General features: G+C 31.1%; 1 protein-coding gene across 4 annotated transcripts in view; it reads left to right on the forward strand.

Annotated features, from left to right (window-relative positions):
• The window catches only part of LOC123010265 (fasciclin-1), an 88,568-nt gene that overhangs the window by 69,551 nt on the left and 3,285 nt on the right, over nucleotides 1-15,732 (forward strand). The window contains exons 3-13 of one of the 4 annotated variants that reach the window (XM_044407006.1): nucleotides 1,169-1,359; nucleotides 4,441-4,574; nucleotides 4,662-4,758; nucleotides 6,667-6,850; nucleotides 6,907-7,067; nucleotides 7,250-7,315; nucleotides 7,911-7,919; nucleotides 11,114-11,374; nucleotides 14,289-14,500; nucleotides 14,559-14,721; nucleotides 14,778-14,961. In XM_044407006.1, coding sequence (XP_044262941.1) covers nucleotides 1,169-1,359; nucleotides 4,441-4,574; nucleotides 4,662-4,758; nucleotides 6,667-6,850; nucleotides 6,907-7,067; nucleotides 7,250-7,315; nucleotides 7,911-7,919; nucleotides 11,114-11,374; nucleotides 14,289-14,500; nucleotides 14,559-14,721; nucleotides 14,778-14,961 — 1,662 coding nt within the window. The remainder of the gene's footprint in view (nucleotides 1-1,168; nucleotides 1,360-4,440; nucleotides 4,575-4,661; nucleotides 4,759-6,666; nucleotides 6,851-6,906; nucleotides 7,068-7,249; nucleotides 7,316-7,910; nucleotides 7,920-11,113; nucleotides 11,375-14,288; nucleotides 14,501-14,558; nucleotides 14,722-14,777; nucleotides 14,962-15,732) is intronic. The other 3 variants (XM_044407007.1, XM_044407008.1, XM_044407009.1) reach the window with 3 other exon arrangements.

Consider the following 15,732-nt stretch of genomic DNA (forward strand, 5'->3'; position numbering starts at 1 on the left):
TCTTATTTTTTGGATTTTTTTATTTAAGAAATAACTAATGCAGAAGTTTTAAACAAAAATTTGTTTTTTTCATTTTGATGAAGATTGGACAATGTTCACAAACAATATGTACAATTTGTTTCCTTAATTTTTGTAAAATTCTGATCAATCGGTCGATTTAATCGATTTAAAAATTTACAGGGCTATTAGCGGTATATTAGGCTGTAAAAACACCTAAAAACATTAGTCTCTCCATCAATATTTGTGAATTCGCTGTAGATTTACTAAAACAACGCAAAAAGTTGCTTTTTTCCTCTTTTCTTTAAATCAATGTTGAGGGTAGATTCTTTTTAAAAATTCGTAAAAGGATTTTGGAAGATATTTATTCCAGTTTTTGAAACTGCTCTCACATTCTTTGTGCGGTCCTTGGTTGGTGAGCTATCGAAGATTAAAGACAAAATGATTTTTGTCATTTAAAGTCAAATATCTCAGCGACAAATGACGAAAAAAGAACATAAAAAAAAACAAATGAAGCTGAATGGACAGACTACCCGGCCGGGATTTAACTAATAAAAATTTATTTAAGTTCGTGGACCAAGAACAAAAACAAATAAATTTCCAATTCATTTTTTTTCTCGCGCTGTTTCTTAGGATTGCATGATAACCGTAGCCTAGAACATTTTTTTGCCAAAAGATCTCAAAACTAGAAAGCTACAGTTTTAAAATGCTTTTTTTTTAATCTAGATGTGATTTATTTTTCGATGAGATACAGCCTTTCAAAAATCACCAAAAAATGTAAGAAATATTTTTATTTTCTTAATATTTTAGAGTAGTGTACTTTTGTAGAAGTGTGTCAGATAAAATTTTTACTAATTTTTTGTCTTTTTGCCTTTGTAAGTGGCTAGAAACTATTGAGTGCAAATATTTTTTTAATGTACAAACAAATTAGTAACACTGAGAAAGAATTCTAACTAACTCGATGAATTAATATTTTAGATAATAAACTACTACGGCTACTTCCGTAAACAAAGTATTATTTTTTTACGATCTAAGTCTTTCAACCCACCTCTCCTAATCGCCCAACTTTCAACAATTAAAAGTTACCTCATTATGCCAAATTGCCTGTAATTACGGCCCAGCTTTGATGGCTTCATTACACCGTCGCTCTAACATAACAATTTTTTTCCAGCTTCAATTCCGAAAAAGACCACCCAACTGGGCACCTCTTACACTTCCCTCAACTCGGAACTGGAAGGAAATCCGCCACTTTGGATTACACATACAACAGGGAATTACCACAACGACATCTACGTGAACAATGCCCGACTCCTTGTCAGCCAGTCGGATATCATGACGAAGCAGAAGAATGGCAACATTCAGGTGAGTCCCCGACTTGATTTAGATCAAGCGAGGGAAGAAGCAGTCTGTGATAAGAAGGACGTGACCTTAAAAGAGTCCGTGGCAAAAGTGGGATTGGGGAGGCTTTCTTCAAGTGGTCTGTCTGCGTGTCGCACTCAATAGGGACCGAGTCAAGAGGAATACATTGCTGAATTCTAATAGGCAACGCTTCTAGAAAACATTTATTGAACGAAGACGCTTCTTTATGACTCGGGGGAATACCCGAGCACGGAGATACGAAAATTGCCCGCGATAAATTTGTTTAATATGTCCACATTGGAAATTATTTTTGACGGGCTTTTTCCTCTAGCATCAACATGGAGTACGTTACTTCAGGAAAAATAATTAAAACAAAAGTTGTTATAATTTGCGTACAACGGTTGTTTTCTTTTGGTTGAAAGAAAATATTTAAAACTTTAAAATTAACACATTACAGGAATTCTTGTCTAAAACGTGCAACTTTGATGGGAAAACTCTCATCTGCTGTAAGTAAATTCAATTGGGTTTTATTTTATGCAGCATTTTAAAATTGGTGGATTTTATTTAGAGTAGGTATGTAAATAAAAACCCATTTTGATTTTGTTTTAATTTTACTAAAATAACGTACAGATAAAATAAGTACGTAACAAAATATTAATGATTGATTAAATACGTAATCAATAATTACTTGTCGGCTTGGTTTTTGAATGAAATTTGTTTATTTCATAAAATAAAATTGGTAGAATTGTTTGTCGAACTTGCTTTTTATAATACATTTTTGCGTTTTTTGTTAATTAAAAAGGTGATGTGCAAATATCGACAAAAAGTTTAATCAAAACAAATAATAATTATTAACATTTACTCATCGATAGAAATTAACAATTCACCAAATTAGACTAATATAAAAAATTGAATTTAAGTTTATACGAAACAATAAAATTGAGTTTTGTCGACTATTCTGCGAGTTAATACAACAATGATTTTATACTATTTAAAAATTATAAGTTATAAAAATAAATAGATACTTGTGCTTTTAAAAATGAAAAAATATTATTATTATTGTAGAAAAGAATTAAATAAATTTTGTTACGAATATACAGGGTGTGTCAGAACTTGCGCCCCAGAGAAAAATTTCAAAAAAAATTATTCTAAGTCAAAAATGAAGAGAAAAATGAATTTTATTTCTACTGAGTTAGAATAATGAAGTTTTAATTTCTGATTTGCTCGTTTCAGGTGAAGCAAAAAATGTTTTTCATGTGCAGTTTTGCCGTAAAATCAAAGATAAAACTTTTTTCCTCTTGTAAACTCAATCCGGGGACATACTGTGTGTTTTTTTAATAATTATTTAGTAAAGGTACACAAATTTTAGCAATAAAAACCACAAATAACGTTAAACGGAGTTACAATTTAGGGATACAGCTTGTTTGTTTACTCTTCTAATAGTCTGTAGAAAAAACTTGTAAAATTATTTTTCTAACAGAAATAAATAGAGACAAAGTGCAAAATATAAAGTCTCAACTTCAAAACTTTATAAATGGATTTTTTTTTACATTTTTTCCATGTTCCTGGTATTTTACCTGACGTGGCATTTTTCTCTGAGGCGCGAGTTCTGGCACAGTCCTGTATTTTGTAGGAATACGAAAAGAAAGTTCAGTTTTTTCAAGTTTCTGGATAGCTATATAAATTATGGCTCATTTAAAGATAAATAACATTAACAAGAATCCGGCATATTACTTTTAACTATACCTATTCGTGATTATTAATAAAGATTATTATAAATAAAAAAATGTATACGCTCACAAAAATAACTGTTTTACTGACTTATTTGAATTTTTAAAATGAGCCTTTTTCATGTGCCGCCTAAAACGACAATAGGTTTGGGTGCGTTTTTGGTGGCTTCAACACAAAAATGTTGTATGTAACACGTACCTAAAAAGTTTTTGCGGATTCATCTGCTATTCCAGACTTGGCTTTGCCTCGCCCATAAATAGCAACGATTTGTTTTTTTAATTAGTTGTAACAACAAAAACTATTTACTAATTGTGGAAAAGGTACAGAATATTATCAGTGGTATGAAATTTTTGATACACCAAATACAAATGCAATTCAAATTTGTAATTCAGAATTAACTAATTCCAACTATTTAACTTAATTAGTATTGTCAATTAACGCACGTACGATTTTCATTACAAACTTGTTCGTTAAATAGTGATAAAAAAACAACTTTTGAGTATTTTATTTTATGAAAATTATTTACGTTTATTAAAAAAAAATACTTATTATTTTAATTAAATTCATAACTTTAACATGATAAGCAAAACAAAGCTCAAAAACTTTGTTTGGAGATAAAATTCATGAAAACATTTGGATCATTGAAACAAGTGCTTGTTTTACAACCAATTGAAATTCTACAAAATTTACAGTAAAATCCGAATCGCTTTATTTTCGTAGAAAGGAACTGACAAACAAATTCCACGTTAGCATAAACTCGTTGTTTCATGAAGTACTCTCCAAGAGGTAAACTTGGTTATTAACTTATAATTATATGAATGAAAATAGCTTTCGACAACGTAAATACACAAAGACAATTACCTAAAACTGAATTGTACTGTTATTGGAATAGTTTCAACAAGGCTTAAACCGTTATTATTTTGTATAGATATTGCCTCAATAAATCTCCCGCGATCAAGTAAAAGGAGCTGCAATGACCCCCGGGGTGATAAACACACCAAAACTTAGACCCTAACATGAACTTTATTATTACCAAGTGTATAACAAAATTTACAGACCCCCCGAAATTAGCCATTCAGAATAATTAGCGTTATTTATCGTGTCTATGGGGATGTTATGATCCACTCATGTCGCATTATGGCTGCCAAAAAGGGCAAAAAGCCCGATTATCGTAAAATAAGGTCCAACAAAATTTCTACACAGACTCATTAGCTTTCCTACGCTCAAGGATTATCATCGCGAATCTCAAAAGTCGGGGGTTTTACGACACGCATCCCCCTCGAAAGTGGATTTAAAGAGGGTCCCGCGAGCCCTTGCGACTTTTCCGACTGGAATGTTTTATTTTTTTTTCAGGTTCTACATAAAATTGACGAGGTCTTGGTTCCCACGAGATCTGCCAAAACCGCACAACATCGGGTTTACAACCCCACAGCCCACGAATTTCTCGAGTACTACGAGTCGCTGATTTTTCATCCGCATCGATTGAGGTGAGTTGAAAAATTGCATTGTTTCTTGTGTAATAATTTGCGCAATTTGGTCTGAAAACGCTCGAACTAATTGGGATTTACATACAGGTATTTCCGGCAAAAAGTGCAACAGCACAACAAACAAGATATATTTAAAACGGAGGGAGGGCACACGTTTTTCATCCCTGTCGACGAGGGATTTAAGGTATCGTGAAAATTCATATTTTTATTAGTTTCATAAATTACTCTATAAATTCTCACACGAAAAACTTATTTAGCCTGAATAATTGTTCTGAAATTAAATTTTGTTTTGCTCTCGCTCACCAATTTTTGCTAAAAACTAAATTTATATTGCTATAAATGTTAAACAAAAGATTTATTCTTTAAATAGTCAGTAGTAGATAAATACTATACAGGTACGATACCAGGAACATGGAAAAAATATTAAAAACAAAGTCTTTCTATAAAAATTTCGAAATTTATTGGGGTTTAAATTTTGCACTTTTTTGTTGGAAAATAATTTTACATGTTTTTCTACAAGAAGAAACAAGGAAGCTGTATTCTAAATTTTAACTATGTTTTACGTTGTTTGTGGCTTTTATTATAAGGATTATACCTTACTGAATAACAATGAAAAAAAAAACATACAGGGTGATTATAAAGTATTGTCTCCAAAAAATAATAATTAATACAAATTAAGTAATATAAAATATGTGATCATATTTTGAGAACGAAATTTTGTTTTGTTTTTGAGTTATGCGATTTTTTCGTCAAAATTGCAATTTATGTAAAAAAAAAATTGGAAAAATTAAGTATAAAGTAAATAGTTGTAATCCGTAGAATAAACTTTATGAGAAAAATGATTGTATAGTGGGTCGCCATTTAAAAAAAAAAATAAAAATTTTGTAGAACTCAAAAACAAAAGAAAATTTACAAAAAAGTTATGTTTTATAAAACATCACATTTTTATAGTACTTACTTTATCATTTATCAATTAGTTTTTCCAAAAAATAAATAGTTTAGGCAAACGTTTGTTTCATACTTTTTATTCACCTGGTATACAAGATTACTGTTAGCATGAAATGGACAAAAATGTCAAAAAATAAATGTCAAAATTTTTTGACAGAATTTTTAAACATTTTTTTCATGTTTTTGATATCTTATATTACTTGACATTTTTCTCTGGGACACGAGTTATGATACACCCTGTATTATTTAACGAGCATATAATGATGACTATTATTCACGAAGGTGAAACGAATGGAAGACTCGTATAATAGCCATTTTATGCAAGTAGAATACTATGCTTTGTCTACGACTATGAAATATGTTTGATTTTTAACAAAGTTAACGTTTGGAAGTTTAATTTAATTAATAATAAAAAAAAATAGTTCCACATTTGCTTTTTTGATCATCTTGTTTAAAACTCGTCACAATTGAATCACTCTGTATGTGACCAAAATATATTTTGCAACAAGAGGTAGTGAATAATCAACACAAATATGTGAAGATTGAAAACAGAACCGTAATGTAATGGATATACAGGGTGAATCAGCTTAGATGACGTATATTTTACTTTTAAGTTAAAATGGAAAACTGGCCAGAACTTGCGCCCCAGAGAAAAATGCCATATAAGGTAAGATATTAGGAACATGGAAAAATTTTATCTATAAAAATTTCAAAGTTACGAGGGTTTAAAGTTTGCACTTTGACTCTATTTATTTCTGTTGGAAAAATAATTTTTCAAGTTTTTTTGCTATAGACTATTAAAAGAAGAAACAAGGAAGCTGCAACCTAAATTGTAACTCTGTTCAATGTTATTTGTGGCTTTTATTACCATAAATTTTTAATTTTTTAGAAACTTAAGTTTACAGAAATATCAAGACGCATGAAGAACACATTTTGCAATTACATTTTTTGAAATCTGCTTTTAATACAAATTTTTTATTAAAATAGTTACTTGGTGTTATGATTTGAGAGCTTTTGCAAAAATGGTGGATGCGCCGGGCGAACTCATATTTAATTGCTGATAATTAGGCATAACTTTAAGTTACTTTTTAATAAAGTTATGTTTGTTTCGTAAATGTTTTAAAGTAGATTAAAACTTTTCCAGAACAAACGCGCTGAATTGATCGACGGCAAAATCATCGACGGTCACGTGATCCCCAAACACGTCCTTTTCACCACCCCGACAAAAAAAGACGTTCCCTTCCAGACCCTCGCTAACGGAGACAACAATGTTCGAGTTGTTATTTCCTTCACGCAAGAAACTCGAGGCCCCAATAACCAAGTCATAAGTAATATTGATACCGACTAAAACCTCCACAGGGTGTAATATATTTTTTTTATTTAGATTACGTGAAGAGTCATACTCTGTTGAGCGACGGCAAGCACTCCCAAGGGGTTGTTTTGTCTGAAATAGTCAAAGCCAACATCCCCGTCAAAAACGGGGTGGTTCACCTCATCCAGAAGCCGTTGATGGTGGTAGATAACAACGTGAGAGAGCTTTTGGAGGTAGGTGCTTGACTTGGACCCATTTTAAAGGTTTTCAAAATGGGGGTTTAATTCACGCAGTTTTTCAGCTTTTTCACCACGATTTTTTTTCACACAGTTTTAACACGAACAATATACACAAATTGCGCCCTTATGACTAAAATAAATAAATAAAAACAGTATTAATGTATTTTTTGGAACAGGAACAAGTGGATTATATTTGCAACGTTGGCAATAAAATGGAAGAAGTAGACCCTGAGTATCTTCTTGTACGTGGAAAAAATTCTTAACTAGACAGGTTTTTGACCGAAATAAATTTGAAATGCTTGTAGTCGAATTTTTCGTAATGTTGGAATAGTTTCTATTTTGCACCTCTAATTTGACATTTGACATTTTCTTGTCAATGATCCCGCTACCAACCTTGCAAAACCATATTATAGAAGCAAAATAGAAAAACGTCTCTAGCTCGCTGTAAATGTTCTGTGGATGCTTAAACCGTCATCTTCAAGTGTAAATAATACAGGATGTTTAAAAAAATATATAAAAGACCACATTTACATATTGTACACACCACACAACATACGCATCCCCATTACATTTAAACATAAATTAATGCGAATTTATGGCCGCAAACTAATACGAAGCAGAAAAGCCAATTTCACTAATTACGTACAGCGTAAATTATTTGCTAGAGTTTATTTTTATTTTATTTGTTTATTTTTTGAGTCGCTAGTGTAAGCTTTTTGATGCTTTGGGAGTGATGTTCGAATGAAAAACACCACTTTCACAGTGTTTAAATATGCTATGTGTCGTGCTACATTAATTCATCCGCTTATTTCCTGCTCATCTTTTTGGAAACTGCAGCAATACAAGGTAAAATATTGTGTAAATGTTGGACAAAAGTGCTTTTGTGGGCGTAGATGCACGCTTCTTCTTGCACTGGTATTTATGGATTGGCGTTCTGTAGAAAAAGGACGGGAATATGCTTTCACATTATTGATTTTGAGTAAATTTAATATTTTTTCTACCATCGAAAACACTTGCTTAAACTAATAATGTTATGCGGTTGGTTACATCGATCATTTTGTTCTAATTTATTTCAACAATTGAGAATTTATTTCCACATTTAAATTAATTCGATTTGAAATTGGAAACAATTTTAATCTTCTTATTGGCTTTTCCCTAAGATATGTGGGTCAGATATCACAACTTACTGAATGAAAAATTAAAAATGGATGAATTTAATGAAACATGATTTTATACCATATTTTATCGTTCATTTTATCTTGATATATCAATTTTTTTTATACAGAGAATGGCATTATGGAATAATGTTGTTAAAACTGAAAATATTTAGTTTTGGCAACAATGCTAATGTAAAAAACACAAAACAATCTAAAAAAATACAAAACCTCAACTTGATTTAAAGTTTCACATTTTTTGGTTTTTGAGTAATGACACTTTTTTAAATGGAAACCCTTAATTTTGATAGATCTTATTTTATATTTTTTATATTTTGGAGCATTGTCAAAGCCAAATATTTTCAGTTTTAGTAAATAAGGTTATTTCATAATTTTACCACTCACTGTATAATTTTTACTACAAAAGCATTATCAATAATAATCGAAAGAAATATTTGTCAGATTTTAAAATTGGCGTAAATATTTTTTTAAAGAGTATTTTATGAATGAAAAAAACGTGGATTAGTAATTACTCCTATTTGGTAATTACACTGATATAATAAACAACAGATTCTGAACCGAAAGCATGTTTATTTGTAATAATGTTTAAATAAACGTATTATATTATAAGCAAATCTTTTTTAATATCATGGTAATATTATCATTTCTACTCTAAAATAAAAACACATTTTTTTGCCATCTTTGGATTTTTAGCTTTTATTAAATAAAACTGATAGTGTTGTTAGACTTATTTTGGTTTTCATTTAAGATATTTGATGTTGTTTTTACGATTTATTTACTTTTTTTTATTCCTAGTTCATAGGTATTGCATATTCAAGCAATTTCTGATTAACTTCTGTATTTTCTGGAAAATAAAAAACAGTGTATGTTTAGAAAAATACAACACTACGAATTTTAAAGAGGATTTTTTTTAAATTTTGTTTTGTTTACAAGTTATGTAAAAGAAATTAAATTTAAAAGTTATTGTAGGAGGAGTTTGCTTTCGTAAATTGCAATATTATTTCTGAAAAGATGAATTTCTATCCAAAAATTAAGGTTAGGCAGTTGTCAAACGGGAGAAGAATGGCCTCAACTTGGGTTGTCATCTAAAGAAATACACTAATATTTTATAAAATGTTATTTTGAAAATTGTTAGTATTTCTGCCTAGTTAGATCTCCAGGAACTAAGTAGTTTAAGTAGAAAACGCTTGGGTCCATATTTTTTCGGCACCCGGTATATACCTTGATTCAAATCTATGACATTAATTGTCGCTTTTTATACTTTTTTCTTTTTAAATAAAACACAAATTATTTTTTTAAACAGGGTGTTTCAGAACTCGCGTCTCAGAGAAAAACGTATAAGGTAAGATACCAGGAGCATGGTAAAAAAAACTTTGTCTACAAAAATTTCGAAATTATGGGAGTTTAATTTTGCACCTTGACTCTATTTATTTCTGTTGTAAAAATAATTTTCCAAGATTTTTTTAGAGGCTATTAGAAGAGAAAAAAGAAAGCTTTTATTGGCACCTTTACTAAATAATTATAAAAAACAAATACAAAATCATTAGTAGCATTAAATAGACTTAAAAAAAATGACAAATGTCAAAGAATAAATGTCAAAATTTTTTGACAGCTAGTGCTAGAGCTCTGAAACACCCTATACAGGTTGCGCCAGAACTCGCGCCCCAAAGAAAAATGTCATATAAGGTAAGATACCAGGAACATGGAAAAAATGTTAAAAAAATTTATCTATAAAAATTACGAAGTTATGAGGGTTTAAAGTTTACACTTTGACTCTATTTATTTCTGTTGGAACAATAATTTTCCAAGTTTTTTTGCTATAGGCTATTAAATGAGGAAACAAGGAAACTGTATCCTAAATTGTAACTCTGTTCAATATCATTTGTGGCTTTTATTGTCAAAATTGTTGTTCCTTTACTAAATAATTGTAAAAAAACATATACCAGATCATCAGTATCATTAAATAGATATAAAAAAATGTCAAATGTCAAAAAATAAATGTCAAAATTTTTTGACAGAGAATTTTTTAAACATTTTTTTCATGTTCCTGGTATCTTATTTTACTTGGAATTTGTCTCTGGGGCGCGAGTTCTGGCGCACCCTGTATACCAGAATGTATACATTTATTTTACCTCGAAAAATTCAAATGCAATGTTGCCACTTTCTGTATAAATTTATATCAGGTCTTAATTACATATTCTGCTGCTTGATTTGTTAAAAATCGAAGGATCTCAATGAGGTTCAATCTAAACAATAATTAGCTTTGATTATTTTATTTTTAGATCGGCTACACTGCTTTGTGTCAGTTATCTTATTTTTGTTTGAAACATCTGCACTTTTTTGATTATTAAATTTGTAGAAAAAAAATTGTTTCAACATTCAAGATATAATCGTCAACTTTGTGTATGAGAGTGGCAATGTCACATATTTTTTACTATCAACTTTTCTAATTTTGACCAAAATAAGTGACTTATCTCGCATTATTTTTATTTAAAACTATTAATCATTTTTATTCGGTCCGTACTTTGATTAATTTAGAGTAGAATTTTTCATATTTTATCTTTTTAATGTAAATAAAATAAATGAACGTTTTGATTAATTATCATCGCATGAATTTCCATAACACATAAGCGTCTTATCTTCCTTCAATTTAATAAAATTCCTCGTCAATGAAACCGACAAAAAAATTGCATGAAATTTGTTTGACAAGCGTGTCGATTGCATCGATGTGTATATTGGACGCGGCAAGCATTTGTTCCAAAATAAATAATTTCAAAAGCTTCCAATAATCGTGCATGTGACGCTTTAATCACTGGTCGAAAACCGTTGTATGCAATTAGGGAGCTTGATTTTTGGGTTTGTTAGGAGAAAGACGGGGGCATTCTTAGCAGCTTTGTGAAAGCCATCAACGACGCCGATTACCGGGAGTTTTACAACACTTTGGAGCGATCCCAGGACATCACCCTGTTTGCCCCTTGCAACAACGCTTGGTCGGACGACTTCACCCTCAACAGCATCATCAGCAACAAGAACCGCTTCAAGGACATCCTCAAGATGCACCTGGTGCCCGATAATCGACTGTACGTCGACAGGATTCTCAGTATTAGCCACGGCAGAGACAAGAGGGTGAGTGTGGGTCTTTGAGGGGGTGCTGGAATTTCGACTGTCATGAGATCGTTGATTAAGTGCAACGTGTATGCACAAGGGACGCCACTAAATGTCCACCATGAGATATGCTTTGTAGATTGTTAATGGCGGATTAGCCACATTTCTCTGCATGCGAAGGGAGGAGAAGCTTTTGAAAGTTTAATTGGCGTTCATAATTTATTATTAAGAATATTTGCCTCCATTCCCAACACTAACTCCTTTCAACACGAGAAAACACAAGCGCTATGTCTGTTTTGTTAACAATGCTGAGTTTTGTTTGAGTTCTAGCTAGAGAATTAGATTTAGATACGACAGCACTTGTTTTCGTTTGGACATGAGGAGTTCATTAAAGGGGTTAGCATGCTGGATCATTGGGGTAGTCATGGGTTAATTTACTTAATATACAGGGTAACCTGTGTTCAAATTTGAAAACATGTATCTAGTGCATCGCTTGAAATTATTTTGAACTATACAGCATGACCCCCAAAAAAAGTTACAATACAAACTTACTTAAATGAAACACCACATATTTCTTGGCATTTTTGGATGTAGCTTTTTATTACAATGTTTTCAAGCTAAACTTTTGTTGGTCGATTTTGCTTAGTTTTTGAAATACATTGTTCTTCTTGACAAAAACATCTACTCTTTTTAAAAATTTATTACACAAAAATTAAGACAGCTAGAAAAAAGTACAAACTTTGAAACATAAACCATTTTTTAGTGTGTTGCATTTGCAAAGATAAAACAAAATATAACTTACATAATTTAAATGGAACACCCTATTTATTGTTTTTGTTTACAAGAGATTATTAAATTATTTTCCCAAAAAATTTTATTTTTAATAACTAAAAAATATTTAACTTTAAAAATAAAAAAAATATATTGTTTCAGTAGCCAAATAGTGCACAGTTGTCCAAAAGATAGAAAAAACACGTGTTTTTTAATATTTTTTTATTTATCAATTCTAGACATTTACAAGGTTATGTTTTTAGATAGACAATTTAACAATCTATTAGATGCAAAAARAAAAAATAGGGTATTTCATTTAGCTAAATTTTTTAAGCTAATTAACTTATAACTAACTTCAACAATTTTTTTTCTTTACAAATGCAATACACTGAAAAACTTTATACCTTTAAAGTTTGTTTTTTTCTTCAGTAGTAAAAATGTTTTTCTAGTTATCTGTTTTTGTCTTTTATCTTTAGAAAAAGTTTTCGTCAAATAAAAACAACTTATCTAAAAAATTAAGCAAAATTGACTAATAAAAGTTTAAACTTAAGAACATTGTAATAAAAAGTTACATCCAAAAATGCCAAGTAACGTATGGTGTTTTATTTAAAAAAATATAGAAGCTTGTAAGTAATTTATTTTTGAAACACGCGGTATAGTTGAAAATACATAACTTCATTTAAAAAATATATAAGCTTATACTGTAACTTATTTTTGAAACACGCGGTATGGTTGAAAATGCATAATTTACGATGCACCGCATAATTAAAAAAAAATTAACATTCAAAGTCAAATGGACTTTATCAACTCGCTGGGACACTCTGTATTACGATAAATGGATAGTTTTATTACGAGTAATTTCATAAAATTGAAAAACAGCAAATTATTTACAAAAACAACACGTAACATATTTCAACGATTTCAACTCTCTACTATGAACCAATGACGCATTTATTGTAATATCTCTTTTCATAAATGTAAAAATGGACAAAAATTTAAACGGGTAAAAATTTTTAAACTGTAATGTTTTTTTTCTATTCTTACGAGTTTTAGAGGTTGAAAAAAAATCGTTTATTATTCAACACTGTTAAAATTTACAGTTTTTCTCCTATGTAACGAAGTTTTGACAACTATTTGGCATTTCTCGATTTATTCCTTATCGTAGTGATAAACCACTGGTTAATACTCCTTGTTTAAAAAAGTACTCGTGAAACAAAGCGTCCGATTTACTCTCAAACTCGTCGAATAAATAACAATTAAAAACAAAAGGTTTTATTTTCTTCAAATTCTTGAATGTCCGAAAAATCATAAAAATTTGTGAACGCCTTCTGGTTGCAAAAAAATTTTATTATGGCTTTTTGGGCGTAGAGTCACGAAGCCGTGGACTAAAATGCTGTAAGAACTGTTTTCGAGCTATGAAACTATTTTAAGCGTTTCCGTGTTCACCAGTAGCGCCCTGGACTTGCCAAAATAGTCCGGGAATTTCGCCGGTGTCAACGTTTCAGCTAAAACCACTTATTTTCATAATTATATTTTTTTAATTTTTTAAAAAGTCGAAAAATTAAAAATGCTTCTTTGGCCGAAACTATAACTTTGATCGGGTTTTTGGAATTCAGCAGATAAGTAAAAGCAGATCCTAAAAATTTTCCTCATGGGACTTTTGGAAAACTTTTGTTTTGATTTTTTTAGGACACTTCTAAGAATCCTAACGACCGGTGTTTTGTCAACCGAGTTTGATTATGATTTTTTCCCTAACATGGAATAAAGTGAAGCTTTATTCCCCAATTTTTGACTAATAATCTGAAATACCGGTTTTTTCTCTTTAGCTCTTAAAAAAAGCAGTTGAATTAACTGAATATTTTGACAAATCTATCACTTTCTTATGTTATCATTATTATTAATTTAGTCTGTTGTCAGGAAAGTTTTGTATGCATCTCTAGAATAAACATCGAATGAAAAAATGCCCTCGGCATTACCTACATTCTCGGGATTAAAATTGTTCTTTATTTTCTTGATATACAAATAACTATTATTTTTATCAATGTTAATGGCCAAATAATTCTCAAACGGACGTTTGAATATTTTATTATTGTAAAGTGACTCCTGCTCAAGTAGTTGGCCAGGTGTACGATGTATTATCATTAATGTTATTCCCTCCCTAAAGGTGCACACTCTCGACCCCCGCAACGACCTATACTTCAATGTAGTAACATCCGGCACCAACCGCACCGTCACCGTTGAAGGAGGCGGCGTAAACGCCACTGTAATTCAACCAGACCTCGCAGCCACAAATGGTATCATTCATGTAATCGATAGAGTATTGGGAGTTCCTTACACCACAGTCTACGACAAGTTGCGAACGGATTATTCACTCAAGTAACTTCCATATTTCATATTTGAAAGTTTAGAAAACTTAACACATTTATCTCTACAGCTATACATTCCGTTTGGGCAATCAAGGAGGCTTCAATAACCAACTCAGCGATACCACCAAGAAATTTACTTATTTCGTACCACGAAACCAAGCCTGGGACGAAGCCAGTGTGGACCACCCCTCAGCTATCAAAAAGTTATTTATGCCGGAATATCACTACCACGTAAAATTTTCATCACATATTTGTTTTTATTGAAAAAAAAAATTGCATTTGTTTAGGCCACAAACATCCTCGAGCGCCACCTGGTGATATCCGACGAGCCCTACACCATGGAACGCATCAAGCAACTCACATTGCAATCGAACCAAAACATCAACAACAACTACGAACGAAGAAACGAAATCCAACTTCCAACAATTCGCGGAGAACTCCATATATACGTTGAGGAGTTGCAAGACCACAGTAAGTAGCCCTGCCTTAAAACTCTCCACTATTATACACTACAAAAAATTTGTTTCACACTCAGATGATCCATTGGTTAATAAAAGTAAGTTGATCGTTGATGCTGAAAAAATTTCAGGCGTGCTTGTGTACTCGTCCAAACGCTAGTTTTCAGTTGGCGTGATTTTTAACGAGGTCACAGCCAATCTGATACAAGTGCACTGCAGCACGCTAATTGCAAATTTTCCATTTTAGGGCGGTAGGTATTACACTAACACCACTATCGCACGATAAGTATTTGTGGGCGTGTTAAAATATTGGTTTTTGCTTTCTGTGGAACTTTGTTGTGTTTACAGTCCCATAAGGCTGGTGATTTTTTATAAACTATACAGGGTGTTCCATTTTTATTGTTACAAATTTAAACAGGTGATAAAATATTTAAGTTTAAGATAAAAGTTTTCTATGAACATGTATTCAAAAATACTTTGTAAGGAACTACACCCTGAAAGGGATGCATGTTTTAATGGATTATCTCCAATATTTTAAAAACCATTTTACATAAAGTTACAAAATTTGGTACCGTTGATTACTTTTATGTCGAAATTTTCAGTCAGGGGCGTCGTAAACTGTGGGGGAGGGGGGGTACTTAGGATAAAAAGTACTCTAAATATTTTGGCTGAAGTTTCTTGTCTCTTTCAGCAGCGAAATTCTAAATTCTATAGTTTTTCACGAAAAAGAGGTTTTTTGCGTTTTTTGGATACAACTTACCCTTTTTGAATAAAATTATTTTAA

The sequence above is a fragment of the Tribolium madens genome, unplaced genomic scaffold (assembly GCF_015345945.1).
Source record: "Tribolium madens isolate multiple individuals breed KSU strain unplaced genomic scaffold, Tmad_KSU_1.1 Scaffold_7;HRSCAF=85;Tcas5.2_LG10, whole genome shotgun sequence".
NCBI classification, from domain to species: Eukaryota; Metazoa; Arthropoda; class Insecta; order Coleoptera; family Tenebrionidae; genus Tribolium; species Tribolium madens.